This window comes from Dipteris shenzhenensis, chromosome 16 (genome assembly GCF_047967505.1).
Source record: "Dipteris shenzhenensis isolate YYH24624 ecotype China chromosome 16, Dip_SZ_1.0, whole genome shotgun sequence".
Classification (NCBI taxonomy): domain Eukaryota; kingdom Viridiplantae; phylum Streptophyta; class Polypodiopsida; order Gleicheniales; family Dipteridaceae; genus Dipteris; species Dipteris shenzhenensis.
Window position 1 is genome coordinate 26,301,448 of NC_141611.1, and position 22,453 is coordinate 26,323,900.

General features: G+C 48.3%; 1 protein-coding gene across 1 annotated transcript in view; it reads left to right on the forward strand.

Annotated features, from left to right (window-relative positions):
• LOC147892753 (uncharacterized) overlaps positions 1-17,098 on the forward strand; it is a 31,344-nt gene extending 14,246 nt beyond the window's left edge. Inside the window, exon 6 of the mRNA XM_087387297.1 lies at positions 16,619-17,098. Within this exon, the coding sequence (XP_087243423.1) occupies positions 16,619-16,855 (237 nt within the window). The 3' untranslated portion in view covers positions 16,856-17,098. The remainder of the gene's footprint in view (positions 1-16,618) is intronic.
• The last annotated feature ends 5,355 nt before the right edge of the window (positions 17,099-22,453 follow it).

A 22,453-nucleotide genomic window follows, 5' to 3' on the forward strand; every position in this document is an offset into this window, starting at 1 on the left:
GGAGAAGGCATGAAGAGCAGCCTCGTGTAGTGAGCGAGTGACTAGGCATCACGATTCTCTAAAAGGGGTATAAAGTCAATGTATGCGAGAAGTATGTACAGACGGCTAGAGTAAGTAGATGAGTGATCGCGGTCAAAGCGTGTATCATGGTAGGTGGAGTAAGAACTCAACGGGGTAGAAAGTGTTGTGCGGCAGGGGGTAGAAATGCTAAAGAAAAGATAGGTATGGTCAGCCCTTGGAGGGAGAGGTGCTATGGTAAACTCAGTGATGCGAGATGTGAAGGCAGGGGATGCCATGATGTAGTCCACAACATTGAGGTCTCCCCCATGTGGAAAGCAAGTGAAGCCACCTGATGCGGGCCATCTGTCAAGACCATTGTAGATAATGAGATCATGCATCCTGTCAGGTCTAATAGGGCCTGTCCATAAGATGTGAGCGGTCCTCGTCTGTCAGTTGAAACTCGTAGTATACCTGCCTCCTCAAGGTCAATGTCGGGTAGTAGAGTGGAATCATCCCTGAAGTCTAGGAGTGGTGCTTGACTAGCGCCTGTCCTCGCGTTGAAGTCTCCAACTAGGAGGACTTCTCCGCGGCTAGAGAAGTCAACAATGGACTGATAAAGAGCAGGAAATGGGGATGTCTCATCCTCCCCTCGAATATCTCTGGCAAAGCGGGAGGTCTCGGGGGGAAGTAGCAAACTGCAATAAACACATCTAGGCTATCCATGTGTCGAATCTGGAAACCTGGAGTGTGGATCTCTCTGCTCCACTGAGATGCCTCCCAAAAGTGTGGATTTGTAAAGGACTGTGACTCCTCCTGACCCTCGAACCCCTTATGTATCCCTCGTCTCATCTCTGTAGGCAGACTCCCATGTATACCTACTGACTACTGGTAGTGGGTGCTCTGGACTCTGATGTGTCTCTGTGTAAAAAACTATGTCGTGATCTGTATAGTATTCCGAGAGGTTCCCTGGTTCTGACCATAAGGTACCATTACAGTTCCAAATGGTGCAGGATAGGTTCTCGAATGTCTGGTTCTCATAGACCCTGCCTCCCTATGCGGTAGGAGAGGTGGGTGCCCGACGGGGGCCTGTAAGGAGTCGTCCATCTCGTACTACTACCCAGTTCCCCTCTTTGTGGGCCTGATCCCGCTGTTGCAACAGAAAGCGTCTCTCCTCAACCTGTAGTGGAGTGAGGTCCTCATCCATGGAGATTGCTAGCTAGTCTCGTAAGGTTGACCTACGACGTAAAGCCGAAAGTCGTGCGTGGGCGTCATGGAACCGTATGATAAGGGGCTGCTCTCGGTTGGGGTCCCTCCCAACCCGCCATGCTCTCTCAATCCTGTGCTTAGTCGCCCCTAGGGTAGTGGTCACGAAGGTCTGCGCATCTGCCATCGGTGTAGCCTCAGTGCGAGGAATCCTACGTAGTTTAATGTTGAGAGCCTTGCTGGCTCTCTGCTTCTGCTCCAGGAGGGTAGCCAAAACGGTTACCCTTGTAGGTTCCCGTTTGGCTACGTCGACCCATTTGGATGTCTCCTCGAGGGTAGATTGCATGCTCGCAATCTGTGCCTCCACAACTGGGGTGCTCCCTGGGACTGTACGTAGAGCAGTGACCTCCTGTCGGAGCTGTAAGATCTCCTGTCTGAGCCCCTGAATAAGATCACAGCCTGGACTCGGATAGCCTGAGACTGCTCTTGCATGAGACGTGCCTGCTCCTGGGTGAAGCGTGTCTGCTCTTGTGCGAAGCGTGACATCTCCCTCTCGCGCTCTCGGATGCTCTGGACCTTCATTAGCAAGTACTCCCAAGCCTTTGAAGGGTCAGCTTGTCCGTGCTCTACTGGAAACTGAAAGGATTGTGGCTTGAAAGTGTGAGGATGAGACTGGAGGCTGGGTGATGACTGGGTGAGATGGGTACGGTATGGAGATGATAGTGGCCTGGAGGAGGCGATCCTAGCAAGGTGTGGGAGCGTGGGCTGACTGAGAGGCAGAGGGGAGAGAAAGGTCGAGTAGTGAGGACCAGTGTATGACCCCTCCAAAGTAGGTGTCATAATCGGGGAGAGAACTGTATTTGGAGAAGAAGGGAAAGATGGTGTCAGTGGCAACCCCTCTATCCTAGGGGAGGGTGGAGCAATCGATGTCATGGGTAGGGGTATATCAGAGCCAGTAGCTGTAACTGTAGAGGCTGTGGGCGTAAGTGGAGCTGAAAGTGTAGCTGAAACTGGAACTAGAGCTGATGCTGAAGCTGAAGCTGAGGCTGTGGATGAGGATGTAGCTGAGACCGAGGCTGAGACTGAAGCTATGACTAAAGCTGAGGTGGGTCCTGCCTTTGCTTTGCTGTCCACTCCGAGTCCACTGCGGTTGTAGCGTGTGTTCACATCTTCGAGTTTCAGTTGTGTTTGTTTCTTGGCTTTGTTGTCGTCTTTCTTGGCGGCTTTATCTGTATCCTTGCCACCTTTCCCCATTTCGTTCGACAGATCCGTGTTCGGTGTAGGTCTTAGTCTTATTGCAGGAGCAGGAGCATGTACCCCCCCCATGACTCGAGGAACCCCCCGGGGGCTGACATGAGGCGGAGAGCCAGAGAGCTCAATGGAGGGAGTAGGAGGCGGGGGGGCTGAGGGGTGGCCAGACAAGAAGTGGGCTGAGGGTAGGCGGGGAGGGTGGAGCAGAAGCGGGGGAGAGAAGGCAGCAGGAGGGGTTGCAGGTGGGCGGCGCTGCAACTGGAGCTGCAGGCGGGGGGGAGCAGCAAGCGGAGCTGCAGGCGGAGGGGGGAGCAGCAGTAGGGGAGGGGCAGCGGGTGGAGAGGGCAGCGGAGGGGCGGAGGAGGAAGGGGGGGGGGGAGCTGCAGGCGGGGCTAGGCGGGGAGGGAGGGAGGTAGGCGGGCAGCGAGGCTAGGCGGGAAGGAAAATAGCTAGGGCGGCGAGGCTAGGCAGAGAGGGAGCTGCGGGTGGAGGACAAGGAGAGAGAGAGAGAGAGAGAGAGAGAGAGAGAGAGAGAGAGAGAGAGAGAGGAGGGGGCAGCGGAGGGGCGGAGGAGGCAGGGGGGGGGGGCTGCAGGCGGGGCTAGGCGGGGAGGGAGGGAGCTAGGCGGGCAGCGAGGCTAGGCGGGGAGGGAAAGAGCTAGGGCGGCGAGGCTAGGCAGGGAGGGAGCTGCGGGGGGAGGACAAGGAGAGAGAGAGAGAGAGAGAGAGAGAGAGAGAGAGAGAGAGATGAGAGAACTGCAAGTGATCTCAGGAAAAAACTCCGTCCGGTGGGGAAACCCTGCTCTATAGATAGGCAACCAATGAGATGCCAAACAATGAGGGAAGGGGGCCTATATATAGCTTGGCTCCCGCTATAGTAAAGGGGCCGACTCCTGCCTCTAGGTGGGCCAACCTGCTGGCCTTATAGGAGGGCTGTAGGCCCTGCCTCCTCTACAAGGGCTGACTCCCTCCTACCCTACCATGGGCCGACCAGCAGGCCTACCTCAGCCTATAAAGGCTGCTGGGGCCTGGCAAAACAGCCCCAAAAGGTGGCCACACTGGGCCCCCCCTCCTGGCCTCCGTGGTGCGCAGAAAGGGCTGCTCTAGAGGCTGCCTACGCAGCACATAAGCAGGCCCACCAGGGCCCCGAGCTGCAAGGGATGACTGGCACAGATCTGCTCTTCCTGCAACATCCTGGCAAAGCCTCCAAGCAGGCTGATCTGCCCCTAGCACATGCCTGGATCAACCACAAGAGCCTGGCCCAGGTATGCATCCATCCCCCCTCCTACTCTACCCTCACAAGGGGCAGGCACACCCATAACAAAGGCCCTCACTCAACCTAACCTAGTCTCTCACACCCACAAGCAAGGCCCTCCCTCTCTACAGTGACATTAGGAGATGTTGACCTCCAACACCCCCTCTCAGCTCCTGGATGGAACATGGGCGCCAAGGATCTAAGTCTGCCTTTGAAACAACTGGAGGAATCTGTGGTGTGATGCCCAATCGCTAAAGACCACCACAGGTACTGTTGAAGAAGCCCCCTTTTGGCATGAACCGCCTCAGCATGATCATTGGAAACCTGGTATTGTTGCTCCCAAGGCACAGGTGCTAGATACACTCCTCTTGTCCAGTATTGGTACAATAAGTCAACCAGTACAACAATCCACTGTGATACTGCCGTCGATGCAAGGTCTGCTTCCCTGCATGGGCACTTGTATGTTAGAGCTATACAACCATCTCCAAAGTCCCTTCTCGGATCCAAATTGGTACACTATCTCCAGATTGATGAACCTCAGTGAGCCAATAACAATGGGCATATAACAACTCACAAGGATGAATCAATTGTGTTTGGATTCCCGCACTGGCAATCTTTTGACCATCCGGATCTCCAGCATCTCATCAGACAATAGGTTTAGCAGAACACAAGGAAGCCCCCTCTGGATATGCCAGGTCATAACATCCAAACAAATACATACTCGTAATATACTGTCATCTGAGTCAGCGGGAACAACTCCTCGTGGCTCGAGGTCTTGCCTGAAATCCTGCCTCCATGAAAGACTTCCTTGCCGTTGCACCTGTCTGGTACATACCGTTGCCACAAACAAGCAAGCAATCATCCGTCTGGATCCACAAAGCCTGCTAGCAACACATTCTGCCTAGTGCTACTTGAAGGCTGGAATAAACGTTGTAGCGGCGGTAGCACCATTTTGCTGGTTACCGGTCCCCTCATTGTTCCTTTGAGGACATTGCCATCAGTAGAGACCTTTCTAGTCACATCGGTGACATGTACGTGACGCCTTGAGTGCTTCTCATTCCTCAGCTGTCAACTTCTTCCGGTCTTTCTGCTCAGCTGCTGCCAAAGCCTCAGGTTGACTCTCATAGGTACGATTTACAAATCTCTCCTCCTGGTCAAGCACCATCGGGACCAATGCCTCCTAGGTCAACATATCATCCTTCCACTGGTTATCAAGGACGAATAGAACAGTAGAGTTATGGCCATGTCCTCGGAAGATATCTGCTTCCTTGCTTGGAGGATCTCTTGCTGAAGTTCCTGTAACTTGTTGATGTGCTCCCGTATCGATGAAGACCAAGTGGGATCCAACGATCTCATTTGAACTTCAGGGAGACTCTCTTCATGGGAGCTGTTCGATTGTACAGGGACGCCAAATGCTCCCAGATACTCTTGGCTACCGTTGATGACAAAAAAATACGGGAATGACTAGATTGCCGTCAAGCAATGACGGCAATCATTGCTTGACACGGCAAGCAATCATTGCTTGACTCTAGTATGACCAAGCTTCTTCACTCAAAATGGTCTGCTCTCATTCAATCTTTACACAGACAAGCCCATAGGCATAGAAGGCAACCTTCATCCTTTTCTAAACTTTCACAATTTTCACAATTACCAACTATAACTTTGTGTTGAAAATGAGAAGAGACGCCAATGGGATTAGTTAGCATAGTGTGGTGCTCATGAAGATGGAGCGTATGCACAGGTATCCAAAGCAAGTAGACAACGAAGCAATCTCTCACACAACTCAACTGGAATGCAATCACACAACCTCAAAAAGATATGAGCCTTTGGAAAACAGCTCGAATCTCAACTTCAATCAGCCCATCCCTCCTAGCTGATCGTGCAACCCACAAAGCAGCTATGACTGCTTAATCCCTCTTAAAACAAAAATCGCACGCACAAGTAGACGTTTGGCGCGCAACCAGCCTCCAAGGCAAGACCTCCGTTCAACTTGTGGTGATCAGCCCTCCATAGAAGCATCGACCTCACAACAGCCCATGCAAAAGCTCACATGGCCATACTCTCTCAACACACAGGAGAAGCTGAAAGGCATTAATGCTCAGCGCAAGGCATCGTAATGCATCTGCTGGAAATTTGTGTCGGTGACCATTCACGCTCATGAAAATCCATCAACCTGCAACAATCCTCCGTGAGCGTGGAAACAACGTACTTTGCTCGCACTGCGTCAAGACCTAGGCTGCCCGGAGGCAGCCCATACAGTCCCCCCCGTGCTTGTGTAGGGGCTTCTGCAAGTGCTAGAATTGGCCCGCGAGCAGCTCGGAGCCGCCCCTTGGTTCCGCCATGTCTCAAGCTGGCCCTTGGATCAGCGGGGACTGTTTGAGTTCCCTGGGCTACCTTGGTGTACTAAAAGCCTTGGGCTGTTGTGTTCTTGGCAAGCTGCTTGCCTTCTTAGAAGTATCCCAGCTGAGTTTCGAGGTGCTAGAGCCCCCCTTGGGCTGCAAGGTTCCGAGCTCTTCAGCCCCCCCTTGGTGCCGTTAGTTGCAGCCCTTGATGGAGCTCAAGGAAGCCCTTGGGTGGATAGTTTAGCTTGCTAGGTGCTCTCTCTGGCTTTCCTTGAGAGCCTCCTTGAAAGCCATCTGACGGAGGATTCCTTGCAGGTGTTTTGGGCTATAGGCGACTTTGGCTGTGCTGGCCCTTCCAGCTAATTTTCAGAGGGCTTTTGACCCTCCCTTTTGCCTCTTTTTTTCCTTCTCTCGCCATTGTTGGGTGCTGATGACGTCAGTGGGAATGTCATAGTAGCTAGTCCCTGCTATGCGTGATGGAGTTTATGGTTTTCAATCTTATGAGTGACTCTCCTGAGATTGAAACTGCACTATGTTGTGTTTTTAGAGGATGAGTTTGGGAATGTTCCTGGATTCATCTAGGTATATTGCTCTTTTCTGGAGATTGTACCTTGACGGTGACCCTTAGGAGCTCCCCAACTCTTCAAATTGTGAAGGTCTGCCTTTTTCCAGAAGACAAGTAGGTGAAGAAAGCACTTTAGGACAGAGCGGTTGTGGGCAGGATAGTGGGTCTCACACCTACGAGGAGATAGGTGCATAATTGATTTAGGTGAGCCTTTCGGGTGATCACATCCAAGCGGTTAGAGGACATTCCTGCGTGAGAATGGAGAGGAAAGAGCAAATTAAGGTGACACTCTAGCAAGTGTGCGCGGGAACAAGCAAAAATAAGTTCATTGTCTTCCATCTCTAGTTCTCGAGTGCTCTGAGGCAGAGTTTGGCTGAAAGGCAATTTCTCCATTGGACAAAAACCTCCGAGAAGTTCGTATTCCCTATTCTCACGGCTAACTCCACCCAATTTCACGATTTTAATGGGTATTCCTAAAGCTATGGCGAATTTGAGGGAGACTGCCAAAATGGATTCTTCCATGAAAATAGCTACTGAAACCAAGAGCGTGGGAATGCTCTCTTATCATCTATGGGAGGGGGGTCTTTCTCCGCCAGTTGAGCTCCCTCGACACCACTCAGGCTCTCATAGAGTAGAGCCCTCTCCCCCTTGCCTGGCATATGGTCTACTTCATTCCTTGGTACCACGGCTTCACGGTTGAGGGAATGGAGGCGACACACCACATGTGCCGCTTTTCGGTGACGCTCTGCTTCCTGAGGCTCCCAAAGAAGTATCGGATCATTCTTCACTCCATAGCCAGGGCTTTTGGCACGGTTTTGGAGATGCCACCCCTGATGGCTGCTTCAATGGTAGCAAACGATGGGGTCCGTCAGCTTAGGTTGATAGTGGCGCATCCAGAGACCCTCCCAGAGGAGATCTTCCTTGAAACTCTCGATAGTGGAGATTTCAGGCAGCGTCGACAGTGTAGATAGATGGGTCACTTAGCTCGTGAGTGTTGGAGGGGTGAGAATAGGGCTCTGACTCACCCCTGGCAAGAGCAAAGGGCTACTCGCCCAGAGAAAGCTCTCGGTGGAGCTCTCGAGGGAGGGGGGGTTTTGGGACCAAGGTGAAGTGTAAGAAAGCAGCAAGGTCCGACAGAATCGTAAGCGGGGTGCCAGACCCTCACTACCCGCCCTCTCTCCACCCCCAGCTACCCTCACTACTCGTCCGCTCTCCACCTCCATCCCCCTTTCTTCTTCCCTCCCTGCAACAATGTCAGCCTTCTTGTCTTCCTTCTGGTCCCCCCTGGGCATAGCCTCGACCCGGAACGCCCGAGCTTGAGGCCTCCTCGTTTGAGCCACAAGTCTCTACCTCTCTTTCACAAGACTCAGCCTCCTTGTAGACTCCTAAGTCGGTGGCTTGTTTTCCCAGCTTCCTGCTAGAGATGATAGTTATGATTTTGCAACCTTGCAAAAGGGGCTCCATTGGCAATGTGGGCTCTTGCACTCATGCATTATGGGGTTTCAACTTCGCCTCCACGAGAGATGAAAAGTGGACCCTACTCTCTTTGAGTGCAAGATGAAAGAATATATTTTTTGCATGATGGCGGACTGGATGGGCCCCCCGAGATAGGATATTTGGCTCCCGCATGGTGATTCAACTATTTTTCAGCTTGGCTTCTCTCTGAAGAGACTCGGCGTAGGCATGGGCATGGTAGTGATGAGAGTTGTGGACTAGAGGTACAGTTTACATAGGTTACACATTTCTGACTCCACCATTGTGCGGCTAAGCTAGGGCTAGAGGTCTCTTTCATGATTCGGTGGGCTTCGAAGGTAGGAGTGACTCCAGTCACGCTTCTGCTGCACGGACACAGACTACTCTCCCTCAAAGCCTCCTTCGAAGTCGTAGAAGTCCGAGGTAGTTGTACAGGCTCCTTCTCATGAGCGATCCCTATCTGTCCATGCCTTCTTCCCATGAGTTGGAACGTGCATGGGCTCCACGATCATGCACGTAGTCAGCCACAATATGTGATTCTTCAGTAGGAGTTACAGAGGGAAGTGGTAGGACGGATAGTGGATTTTCTTTTAGTACAAGAGCGCATGTTTTCGGCTGCAGACATTGGACGCTGCCATCACCTCCTCTTGGGGAGAGTCCAGGAGGTGTGGTCCCTTGCAATAGGCTGGAGTGGAGGGGTTTGCATTTCGGATTCTCAGGCTGTGGCCCCTAAGGTCTTTGACGAGGGGAGGCAGGTTGGTTGTATGGTGGAGTCCAACATAGAGATTCTGAATGTGTACGCAGCCGCATGCAATCAGCATCGCTTAACTTTTTGGAGGAGACCGATAGATTGCCTTCGAGACGTCTACTCTTGGATTGTTGGAGGTGACTTCAACAACCTTGAGTATGGGAAGGACAAGTAGGGTAGAGTTTCTTTCTTTGAGATGCGTGTAGGCGGAGAGGAGTACTTGGGAGTAGTTCATCTTCATGATTAGTGGTAGGGATCTGTGGCGAGAGGCAGAGTTCACTAGGCCATTTGGTAGCCTCCAGTTCTTTTTCGGACAGAGGAGACATGATGGCTTGTTAGAGCGCATTGATAGATTCTATGTTGGGGATTGAGCTATGCTCAGGGAGGCTCCACAGGCATTCTAGCAGGCACGACGATGTTAGATCACTCCCCAATAGTGCTCCACCTAGAGCAGCCCTGTCCTGGTGTCTCCTAGAAAGGGGTTCACATTCTAGATGCTGTACTGCAAGAGGAGGTACAGCAGGTAGTAGCTTTGATTTGGTAGCAGCTAGAGGATGGGCATCTTGGGTTGTAGATGTGATCCTTGGGAGCAATGAGGAGCTTTAGTCTTAGGTCCTTCGACAGAGACTTGCCTTACAGGAGTGCAAACGAGCCTTGAGATGGAACCTAGCTTCCATAGAGAGATTGAAAGAGCAGGGTCTTGGTTCCCAGTGGCTCAGAGACCGTTATTAGAGCGTGAGACTGGAGCTTCACGACATGGAGGTCAGACGCGCTGAGTACTCGTAGTACTCCTCAAGTGCTAGATGGGTACAACATGGAGATAGGAAGACTAGATAGTTCTTCTAGGCCATGCGGCCACGTTCAGCTAGGACACAACCACGTTTAGTCAAGACACAGCTCCAATGACTACTCGATGCACAATGGCAGCTGCATATGGACCTGCAGGAGATCTTGGAGATGACCATTGACTTCTATCAACAAATGTTCCAGTTCGAGGAGGTGTCCCCTGTGACCTAGTAGCTCGTAAGCGGTTTGGGCACAATATCCCGTCAGCAGTCCAGTCGAGCTTATGTTGGTGGCTAGAGGGATGAGCTCTGGGAAGCCCTTTAGGCTCTCCTTACCTAGAAGTGCCCTAGTGAAGATGGTTTGATGCCAGCCTTCTTTCAATGCTTCTGAGCGCACATCCTCACTCCATTTCGTTTGGCATGCCATGAGATTTTTGTTCAGGTTCACTCCCTCAATCTTTGAGCCGTGGAGATAGGTCAGACATACGCCAATGGAGACCGATCACCTTATTGGACATTGCATACAAGATGTTAGCTAAGGTCTTGAGCTTGCGGTTAAGGCCCCACCTTCTAGATATCATTCATGACACACAGACTGGTCTTGTTCAGGAGTTTAGTTTCCTGGACAACATTTTTATTTTTTGGGAGGCTGTGGATTGGGCCAAGGAAGAGGCACAGCTTCTGGCTATCCTTCTCTTGGATTTTGAGAAGGCATATGACATGGTGGAGTGGTCCTTCTTGGAAGGCACTATGCAGAGGTTGTTTCATAGAGAGGTGGATTAGAGGGGTCTGAGCTCCCTATGTAGGGAGCTCCAGCCCGGTGACCATTGGAGCTACACGGGTGAGGCCTTCTCTCTCTCGCGCTCGATACAACAGGGCATAGTTGCCAGGGAACCCCATTCCCTAGCTGTGGAACGTTGGAATGACGTTCCCTTCAGAAATGGTTATGGAATGCGAGACTTCTGAAATAGCTATGGAACACTGGAGAACACCTATGGAACGTCTAGGGAACGCGTGCCATTCGCCAAATCAAATCTTGTCTATCATTAGGATTTTGTTTATGTCCTAAGTCCCTCACTCCAAATTTATAGTCCTGAGTCATCTATCATTAGGATTTTATTTATGTCTTGACATCGTGACTCGAAATTTCGTCCAAAAGCAGTTGTGCAGATAGTATGTTTTTTAATGAGTATGATGATGTGGTGTTCCCTTCCCATTCCCGTTCCCTAGGATTTTGGCGTTCCCGTTCCCTAGGGGATCGGCGTTCTGTTGGCATGCATGTTCCCTAGTAACTATGCAACAGGGATGCTCCCTTGCCCCCTTCCTCTTCCTCTGCATAGTCGAGGCGTTGATTTATTTTCTTTGCTCTCAAGTCGTGGGCCTTACAGGGATACGACCCCCGCTTCGATAGTAGGAGGAGCTTCTGGATTTCAGAGTTTGCTAATGACACAACCTTGTATGTGGAGGGCTCAACTGTGAGCCTTGAGACGGGCAGGGGGTGTCTTGGCTATTTATGGTGAGGCCTCTGGAGCAAGGATCAAGTGGACCAAATCTATTGGTTTTCTCACGGGCACAGAGGAAGTTCAAGAGGTCCTAGATTGGGGGGCTGCCTCTGGCTTCCGGTGGATTCCACGGGGATAGACAACGAGATACCTTGGTTGAGGGGGTATTGATATTTTTGTAGAGCACCAGTTGCACTGGCTTTGGAGAGCGTCCGGCGTAAGTTTCTGTATTGGAGCTTGGCCAAACTCTTCTTAGTAGGTAGAGCATGTTGGAATCGGAGTCCTAGTGTGTGTGGTCCTAGTGTGTGTGGTCCTAGAGTCTTAGGAATGTCCTACAGTTGTGTGAGTGTGAAGAGTCTTGAGGCCACTTGTGCCACCTCGTGATTCCTCACCTAGATTATAGGATCTAGATTCTCTTGTGTGTGACCTCATCTATGAGGTGTCTGTAAGGCTTGCCCAGCCTATAAAAGAGGCTATGTACTTGCTGTGATTTATCAATCAATCTACATCAGTTCATGCCTGAGCTCGTCTCCAATCATGTGTCTCTCACCCTCTCCTCATTTCCATCAGAGCATTGGTAGCCAACCAGGTCCTTGCCATGGCTTGGTACATAGCCTCCTGTTGGTGCATTCACAGGGGATGCATGGGCAGCTCCGAAGCTTGGTACGTAACTTCCTTTGGGTAGGTTCAAATGGCACATGAAACACCGGAGCTAGAGTTGCTTGGTAGACAATGCTCTTGCCACAATCATGAGGAGGTTTGGGCATCATTGATCTCGAGATGCAAAACAAAGTCCTTTTGGGCAAGCTAGTAGCTCGTGGTCTCACCTTAGGCGCAGAGCCCTAGAAGCTCTGCTTCAGAGGGGACTGCTGAGGAACACACCCCACATAGGTGGACAGTGACAGAAATCCCACAGGTGGATCTTCTTTGAGGATCCTCTCACTAAGAAGGGCTCCCCCTTGATGAGGAGCCTTCTCAGGGTGTGGTAGAGTGAGTTTGGGGGACTCATTCGGGCAAGCCCCTTGTGCAGGAAAGAGTATGAGAGGCATGGCTCTCAGAGGTCTGGGATACGGAGGGTCGTATGGTTGGGTAGCGCACACACATTGGATGGATAAAGTGGGACAATGGCCTAGTGAGGTCCTTTGGGGCCTGGAGGCAGCTTCCTCCAGACACAAAGGCCAGGACGAAGGCACTTGCCCACCTGAGAGGGGCAGGCACTTGGGTGGCAGAGATTGATGCAGTGATCCTTGCTTCATGGTGGGAGGAATTACATAGTCCTTGGACCCCCCATTGTTGGTCCAGCCAGTTCTCGCAGATAGCTGCCCCTCTTAGAGTTCATTTTTTTCAGGAGTCCCTTGGGTCCTCCCGTCGCGGAGATTCTACAAATTGGGGCTAGGTGGACACCTACTAGCAGAGACAGAGAGGGACCAGGGGAATGAGGAGACCCTGGATGGTTTGGAATGGTTGCAGATCTAGGCCTTATGGATAGGGAGCGGCATATTGATCTAGTCTCAGTGTTATCAGGGCTGGAAGGAGCAGTATGGCGTCTCAAGCTTTGGGATGGTCAGCCTGTCTGCGATCTTCAATGGGGCCTGGGGACTGTAGTTGCCACGATTGCACTGAGGGAGTGCTTGAGACGATCCCACATTGTCTCGAGGGATGTATAGCTGCGCAGAGGATATGGTCATTTGCCTTCAGGATTGTGGCCAACACTCACCAGATGCATCGAGACTTCACATGGGAAATGGTGGCGTGGCTCACAAAGGGGGGCTGCTCTACAGGGACCCGACTCCCTAGGTGCCTCCACACAGCCCTAGAAGGGGCTAAAGGAAAGCCCTAAGAGGGAGCCTCTCCTTAGCACTGATTAGGTTGCCACTACCCTAGACTACCCTGACGGGGGGGTGGGCACAGACCCTCACTCTCTACGCTAGCCTCACTCACTTGGCGGGCACACCCACAAGCAAGGCCCTCTCTCTAGGTGACATCAGGAGATGTTGTAACATCATAGATTGCACACCTAACACCATCAAACAGAACCTCATATCCACAAGTAGCTAAGGCTGAAATGGATGAGGTTTTTGCGGATGCTTGGTACATATAGTACATTGTGTAGAGTGACTAGACCACCAGATACTGAAGTAATGGCAACTTGCCCAATGTCTTTTACTGAATAAGATGCCTTATTTGTACATGTAATGGTTCTCCCATTTGGTGCATCTTGAGGTGAGCTGAATAACTTCGATGCATCAGAGGAATGACCAGCCTGTGTATGACGCTTACCAGCTGAAATTTTCCCCTTGCCCTTGTTTTTATGCTGTGTGGCAAAGGTTTGATCACTAGCCATAGAAGAATTTCTATTCACACGGCATTATTCTTCTTGTAACAAAAGGGCAACCAGTTGGTCAAAAGAGTAGTGGTTGGCATTGCCCATGGCAACCAACTGCAAAGTAGTGGCAAAGCTTTGGTATGAAGCAAGAAAACCATCAAGTGTCATGGACTACCTCATCAATATTTTCCAACTGCTCTTTCAAATCCTTAACATTGGTAATATAGGCATCCATATTACCACCCTCTTCAAGCTTTAAGTCCTTCAACTGCTTGTGGAGATAGGCCACTCTAGCCTCATTCCGCACCTGATATAAGGAGGCAAGCTGGTCCCATACTTATTTACCTGTCTTGCATGAACGGATACGAGGGATAATAACCCCTTTCATTGACAGAGCAATCAAGGCATGCGCTTTGGCATCACGTCCATCTCATTGAATCTATTCTTGAGTCGGAGGCAAAGTACCTGTAGTGGAAGAGGTAGCTGCACCAGAAGTAGCATTAGACCCATTACTAGATGAGCGAGAGGCAGTACCAAATGTACCGGAACCAGGAGGTCTAGTGGGTCTGACCTCAGTACCTATATCAATATTCCAAAACCAAGACATGCCCCATCATACAAGCCCACATGAGGTAATTTGTGCCATCAAGTTTGTCCTCAGACCCAAGCATCCCAAACAAGTCATCCTTATTGCCAGCCATATTGCAAAAAATGCAAGGCAAAAGCACCAACTGACAATGCAAATGAGAGAAGTGCAATCTCCCAAATCCAAAAAGGCAATTTATTGCACAAGCTGCAAATCTTTTTCACTGCAAATGTGTGGCTGACACAAAGTGTACCTGCTGCAAAGAGACTTCCAAAAGGCAACACGAGGCCTTCCAAGGCAACATGGGGCCTTGCTACAATTCCAAGGAATCAAAGAAAGGACTGTTTTGCTGGAAATAAAAGAAGTCAATGCAGTAGAAGCTTACCAAGTGATTTTGACCAAAATTACAGCAAGAAAAAGGCTCCAAACGTGAGGGCACGTAGTCACCCTTGTAGGAGAGGTGATATGGACAGAAAATGGCAACTGAGGGTGCCAAAAGAAGCTGGAATGTGGAATTACAGCAAGAGTATATGCTCCACAACTGTCAAGGGCTGGTGTGGAGGCTCCCACAAGTGAAGGCCAGCAGGAGAAGGCCTCAAAATGAATGCAGCAGCAACCTGAGGTGACAAGCTCTCAGCCCGAGGTGAAAAACCAGCAAATGAGAGCAAGGGGGCTGCAAGAGAGGACTCCGAAATGCAGTAGCAGGCTCCAAATGTCAAAGTCGGCTGGTCTAGGGCTTCGAAATGCACCAGCACGCCTCCAAAAGTCCAAGTCGGCTGTTTTGAAGCACTTGTAGGCGTTGGAACTTCTCGGAGAAGGCTTCAAATGCACTGAAATACACCTGTGGCTTTGCAGCAGCCAGGCGGTGCCTTCAAATGGTACGAAATGCTGGACCAAGGCAGGAAAACACCCGAAATGCAGCATGAAGTAGGCGGCTATGCAGCAGCAGCACCAAAAAGGCATTTTTCGGTGACGAAACTTTACGGAATGGGCATAAATGCTCACACGTGTGGACACGCCTCGAAATGCATGCAGAACAGTAGGTAAATGGGCCACCAAACAGCCGTCAGTGAGCTCTAAAGGGCTCGGGGTGGCTGGAAAAATGGCGCACCTCTAGCAATGCATTCTTATTTGGCCTCTAGAAGTGCCCATCTACAGCATGATTTCTTGATGGTCCTCCAGATCACTTGTTTGATGAGGTTACCTGACTGCTAGGCTTGGAATTGCAACATGGTCTACACCATGTCCATCATACCAGCTTTGTGACCGATGCTTCCATGTGTGGAGCTGTCCCTCCGCTCAGAGAAGGTGTGTCCTCCTATGCACAGATGATTTTTGAGTCTGTGCTTCTGTCATGGTCGTCATCTTGGAGCACCTTGGAGAGGCTACCCTTACTAGTGAGCACTTGGGGTGTTTCATCGTCAATTGAAGCAATTCCTCACAATCTAGGGGAAATTTTTGGGAGCGTTGATACTAATGTAACAAACAAATAAAGCTACGTTCTTCTCTCACTAGTTTGCACTGCCTAACTCATTGATTGCACACGTTGCATGCATACACATATGTGAGGGTGCAAGAGTACAAGGCTGGGTACAACCACAGCCCCCCTCCCTAGAGTTTTCTGTATTAATGCCAAAAGGCAACTGGATACACCTGAATGACTAACTGCTCATTCCTGAAGTGAAGTGAGGTTTCTCGTGAAGACGAAGTGGAGAGGAAATGGGGCCTCTTATACCTTTCAGACCCGACTGAACCATCTGCGGATGATGATGTGGCAGACCGCCTGTGGGTATTGCGTGTTCCCTGTGCTGGCTGTCCACGTGTGTGCTGTACAGCTTCCTATAATGGCAGCCTGTACCCTGAAGTTTCTCTTGGCCCTTGTGAAGACCCGTCAGATGGGCATGGGCTGAAGGATGCCCGTGACATGTCTTTTCATTCTATCTTTATATTCAATCTCCATCTCATGGTCTTTTCCAAATGCTATTGTCCATTGTCTCTTACATATTTGTTTTCTACATGATCAAGCATTCCAACGTAACCTTTCATTCATTCTTTATTTATCTGCCGATGCCTTGATCATTGTTGATGTATCAGTCTTTGTTCATGACATTGAGACCAATTTCGAATTTCAGGTCTACTTATTTCTATGCACTTTGACACTAGATATTAGTGATCTCCCGCACTGTGAAGCTTTCAATATGAGCATGCAGTTGCTCAGGCTTTCAGGATGCTTTTCTATCTTGTCTCGTCTTTTTGTTGAGGCCTTAGTGTGGTTGGAAGGATGATGGGACATAAATCATTGAAGAATTGTTCTCTTTACCTATTATGTAGTCACAGGGAATAGAATCTCTAGCTTGTATAACTCTTTTCATGGCAGACCTTGAGGCAAGGAACCCTTTCTTGCCAATTGTCATGGTGCAAGATGGTTTGTTGGTGTGTCATTCTAGTATATATAATTTGTTAGATGATGCATGTGCCCCTGTACAGAACAAAAGATTGTGTTTAGTATCGGCTGCAACTATAAAAGAAGTTTTGGAAATGGCAAATGGATGCTATGTTTATATACTGTATGTTGTCCTACAGCCAGATGCCCATTCACAGCTTCTTACAATACAATTCGAATGGAATGGTGTTCGGAAACCTGTATCAAGCACTTTTGTCGGTGTAAGCCCAGAATTTGAATTGGCCTTATACACACTTTGCTTTTATGAAGGACAAGAGGATAATTATGTTGACTTGGGCCCTTATAGCGTCAACATCAAGTGTTATCATCTCGACGGGAAAAGGATGGGATCAACATTCCCAATATCTGAAGACTGATCTGGGCTATGTAGGATGACTCTAAGGACGCCGATTTGTGTATTTTTTCCTTATTTATTTGACATTTTTAAAGCCAATACACCATGCTTGAAGTTTCATGTGAAATTTATTATTGTCATGGCTATTTTGATAGGCAGTCTGAATGTACAGCCTCTGTATCAAAGGCAATGTTACGGATGCTTTGGCAAGCTATAGTTTGTGCACCTGTGGCTCATGTCAAATGCTCCCATGCATGATACCTATTGTGAGGCTGAGGGTTTACTGGCTCTCAATAGATGCAGGATGCCATAGGTGAGAATGCAGATCTTTCTCAACACAAATTCAAAACGAACCTCAAGCATTTAATTAATCTCAGTAACTAAAAGCTTATTTTTAACACGTGAAATTCAGAAAAGGGAAAGCCTGATCATATAGTGTTTGTATAGTAAATATTTCCTAAATGTAAGAAAAGATACCATTAATGCAATTGTAAACTACTCGGTGCTTTCTATCAATTCAAACAACGGATTTTGCAGAGGCATTTGAATGAGATGATTGCGAGTTGCCAAACACATATACTTGAACTCAAGAGTTTGCAATTAAGCTGGAATTAAGACTTATACAGCTTAAACACAAAGTGACATTATTGGAAAATGCAATATGATTGAGGGGCCAAGACGGCCCCCCCCCCTTATCCAAGCTCACTTTATTCTTGAAAATGGAGATACAAGACCAAGGTGCAATGCACCTTCCAAACTGATGAACTCAGTGAAAACCTAGGACCTAGATACAAGACCCAAGAGCATATGTACAAGGTAGACAACAAAAAGGAGGACTCCAAGCTCAGGTTTCAACTCTTGGCTTGCCCAATCCACAAGGAAGAAGCCTGCAACAATCACCACTTACATCCAACATTAGAGACAAGCACTGGTTTCTAGAAAGATAGTAGAAACAACATGAAATAGTGTTGTAAATGAGATAAACTTGACAATACCCTTCGTGACTTGACCCTTTTGTAGATGAAGTCCTTGATGCCTCTGAAGCTACCTTGGGTGAGGAGAGTGTGGAAATGGGACTGGAATGAGAACATCTTAGAAAAACAGCCTGTAGGCTAGAGAGAGAAAGCTTTTATGGAGTGACAGTTGTATAGAGAGAATGCTGATCCCAAGGGAGGAGATGTAAGAGAGGAGTTGCTGCTGTTCCAGAGGTGCACAGAAAGGCAGATTTCTGCAAGGGAAATCAGTTGGAACAGTAGAGAGAGAAATTCTGCAGTAGAGAGAGACTGCAGTAGGAGAGAGAAAGGGGCTGTGGCTGCTCCAGGCTAGGTGAAGAGGCTAGGTGAAGGAGAGAGGATGCTGCTGCTGTTCCAGAAGAGCTGAGAGGGGGCAGATTTTTGGAGAGGAGGGGCTGGAACTGTAGAGAGAATGTGTTGTTGTAGAGAGAGAAAGTGCTGTTGAGGTGAGAATGGCCTGGGGAGAAGCTGGCTGCACCCAAGGAGCTGGAGAGGTTCTACTGCATTATCCAAAAGGAGGGAGAGGTTCTACTGTAGGCTAGAGAGAGAAAGCTTTTATGGAGTGATAGCTGTATAGAGAGAGTGCCAATGCTGATCCCAAGGGAGGAGATGTAAGAGAGGAGCTGCTGCTGTTCCAGAGGTGCACAGAAAGGCAGATTTCTGCAAGGGAAATCGGCTGGAACAGTAGAGAGAAATTTTGCAGTAGAGAGAGACTGCAGTAGGAGAGAGAAAGGGGCTGTGGCTGCTCCAGGCTAGGTGAAGGAGAGAGGATGCTGCTGCTGTTCCAGAAGAGCTGAGAGGGGGCAGATTTCTGGAGAGGAGGGGCTGGAACTGTAGAGAGAATGTGTTGTAGAGAGAGAAAGTGCTGCTGAGGTGAGAGAATGGCCTGGGGAGAAGCTGGCTGCACCCAAGGAGCTGGAGAGGTTCTACTGCATTATCCAAAAGGAGGGAGAAGAAAAGTGACGAAATTTTCATGTGTGGAATAAAGGGGAGAGGCCGCCTTTTATAGGCTCAGCCCCCCCCCTAGGCCTAGAGTGGAAGGTGGACACTTGTCCCAGACTTTTGGTGGGCTGCAGTTCCAAAGAGGACAGCCAACAATCTGCCCCAAATCTACCAGATTTGGGGCCAAACATTTGGCCTGCATGCCCTGCCACTTGCCATGCATGCTGCCACATGTGTGGGACAGGTGGACTGACCTGCCAGCTCAGATTCCATGTGGCAGTCTGCCACGTCACTCCCAAAAACCCTAAAATTTTAAAGTTGTCAGAATTTAATTCTGATCACACCCACGGGTTCCTAACAGCTTAGACTATCTATTGACGTACTCTAAGGTCATAATTGAGCCGTGCTGAGCTCATTTGCTTTTCGTCTTATCTTGTATCTCCATTACTCTTGGCATGCTGCCAGGTTCACACCCAAAGCTCAGGGAACATTCTCTTGAATGGTTCCTAGGTCGGTATGCAATCTGTGCATTTGATTGGTCCCATGTTTGGGTACTCAGGTGGGGTGTGGTTTCTAGATGTCCCTCTCAAAGAGAGACCATCACTCTTGTGGGTCACTAATGCCCATAACCCCAAGCAAGGGGGTCCACCCTCAAATGCTAGACCTAGTCCCCATTGTCCGTAACTGAACAGAAGGAAAACATGTCATTTCTTAATAAGCATACTATTGAGAAACAAAAAGAAATAGTACCAAGCAAGTGGATACATGTTGAAGCAGGATGACAGCAATGAACACATGAATAGAACCTGTCCAGCAATTGCAGTGAAATTGTAGGGGAGGGAGGCAGCGCCCACTAAGCAAAAGGGTAAATAGTAGCTTTGGCAACGTGCATGAGAAGCAACATTGAAAGAACTTCAGTTTCCATAGTGATGATCTTAAGTAGGTTTAATTTGAGGTACTCTATCGTATTATATGTTTGCAAATGTGTGTCATGTTGACTCAAATTTCAAATTCTTTTAAATTGAAATTTAGATTTTATACACCTACCTTTATTGTATTTCATACTTGCATTCATATGTGCAATTGTTGGTAAATACATAAGTTCAGCTGTCATCTGCACTCAACTATTAATTGCTGAGGTTTGAAATATTTTCAAAGAGCAAGCAGCAGCAAACTTGGAACCAATCTGAATCCTTCCTGTTTATATCATCTGTAGAAACAAAAAGGACAATGTAAACCATAGAATCATTGACATGTAACATGATATAGGCTTATTTAGGATCTAATGTCCCTTGTAAAGATTAGGCATAATGTGTTTATTATCAAGCTAATGAAGGCCAAATCCTGGGGCTGAAACATAAAATACACATGAATGAGGCATCAACTGAATGAATTTGAAAATCATGTCCTTGGGACTAACTATGTATTGCACCAGTTTTTGCAATGTACCACGAACTTGATGTGTTAATGAAATAGGATGTCTGTATTGTCTTTGTGAAATGGCCTTGAGAATTGAAAACAATCATTGGCTTGATGAACATGGGTCCATTAGGACTACTAACATCTGGACAGGTATTTTATTAATGAGTTGATAATTTGTGCCAAATGTTGACAATTGTTGTCAATTGGAAAAACTAAGAGGTCCTGATTTTTGAGGCATCAGTTGAATGAGTTTGTAACTACTAACTTGTGCTTTTGGAACATGATAATCGGAGGTGGTGGTTGCAAGGTGATGATAAATAACAAAAGATGTGTTTGTTTCATTCTCTTCCATCGTCATGGCATGCATTTCACTGTGCATTGATGACAAGGGACTAAGTCGGACGACACTGTGAATGCTGTACTTGAGGAGTTCATTCTGCGAGAGGAGATCACCCAGAGTCAAGCTTTGTATGCAAAGAAGTCAGGTGCAAATAAGCAAGAAAGAAGCGAATCAAATGATGCAGGGGGCAACACAAGACAAGAATGCAGAAAGCCAAATGCAGATAATTGTCAGATTGAAGGACATTTTGAATTTAAATGTCGACGCAAGCTGACAGAGACAAGGAACTAAAGAGTCACAAAAGACAGAGATGCATTGTGTGTCGGACATAACAGGTTCAAATCCTCTAGTTCATAGCAAATGCAACATAGATAGATGTGTGAAAAACCCCATGCAGATGAGGCACGGAAAATGGATCAACTCACCAGGTTATGAAGCTTCGCAGCGTATGATGGGCTACAAAGGTATTTTGAAACATTCAACATGCCATGCTTATAACGTGGTTCAGGTTGGTGAAAATTCAGAGCATTGTATTAATAATGTTGGTGAAATTGAATTCCGACTAAAGAAGAGTACTTTTTGGAGTCTTGAGTCTTAAACGAGATCTACTCTCAATCGCACGTCTTGCAGATATGGGCACTACTATTGCTGTTTGATACATGATGCATATGACAAAGCAGTAATGGCTGTTGATAATAGACAAGGACATTTGTATTACCTTGACAACCAAGATGATATGCATACTGTCCGTTAATGGCTTTTTACACAAGCAATGCAGATCTGTGACACAGGAGATCAGTTCGTGCGAATATGCGAACTGTGAATGTGATGCGAGACAAGGCTGTTGTTGAATGTTATGATCTTGTAGCTAAAACAAAGCTTCAGTATGTGAAGCTTTCATGAGGGGCAAACATTATAGACGTCTGTATCGAGGTAAAGCTAAGTGAGTATGTGATGTGCTGGAATTAATTCATACAGACATTTATGGACCTATGAAGGTTGCATCAATAGCAGGAGTCAAATGTTTCATTACATTTATAGATGATGCAACCAGGAGAACATCAGTCTATTTCATAACATACAAAAGGTATGCATTAGAATGCTTCAAAGATTTTAAACAGATGGCAGAACAGCAAACCAGGAAATTTATCTGTGTGATATAGGGCCCTATCCTCCTCTCTTGTTCATCCTCTTCTGGAGCATTCTTCTCCATATGTGTCAATTCTGTGTGTGTGTGTGTCTGTGTCCCGTAGGCCTTCCAAGGACATTAATATATCTTCTCTCTCTCACAGAGATATTACCGAGTTCTCTAGGCAGGGGGAGATTCTCCTCCTAGGTGACTTTGATGCGTGTATGGGGGAGCACACAGGTTGGGTTACTTCATTTTTTACTTTTTTTTCATGAGTATGAAAGAAACCGGCATGAGCAAGATCAAGTGGAAATACATCATGCTAGGCATGATGAAAATAAGTACTCTAAAGGAGTAAATAAGAACTCAGAAAGAGCTGAAAAGAAGCCAAGATTGAGGCTGAAAATGCCATCTCAACCTTGCCGCAGTCTCTGAGAAAAACAGGAAGCCCCTCCATTGCATAAGGAATATAACCCTCTTGGTAGAGGCTGCCCGAGAGGATCCTTGCATGCTCGCCCAACTAGCCATCATGGCCAGAAGGGTGTCAGCCCAAATACTGGCCAAAGTGTGGGAAGGGTGGACTTGAGATCCATCTACGGCCTCTATGCATCTGGCCTTCCAAATCTACCAAGCTGCAATACTAGACAGTATCTCCCAAGCAGAATCCACATCAGCATGTACTGGTATATAGTGGGAGATAGGCACATCCTCTAGTGAGCAAGGCTCGACTAAATGTCGTCAAATGGAGATGGTGTAGGAAGCATCCTATCACTC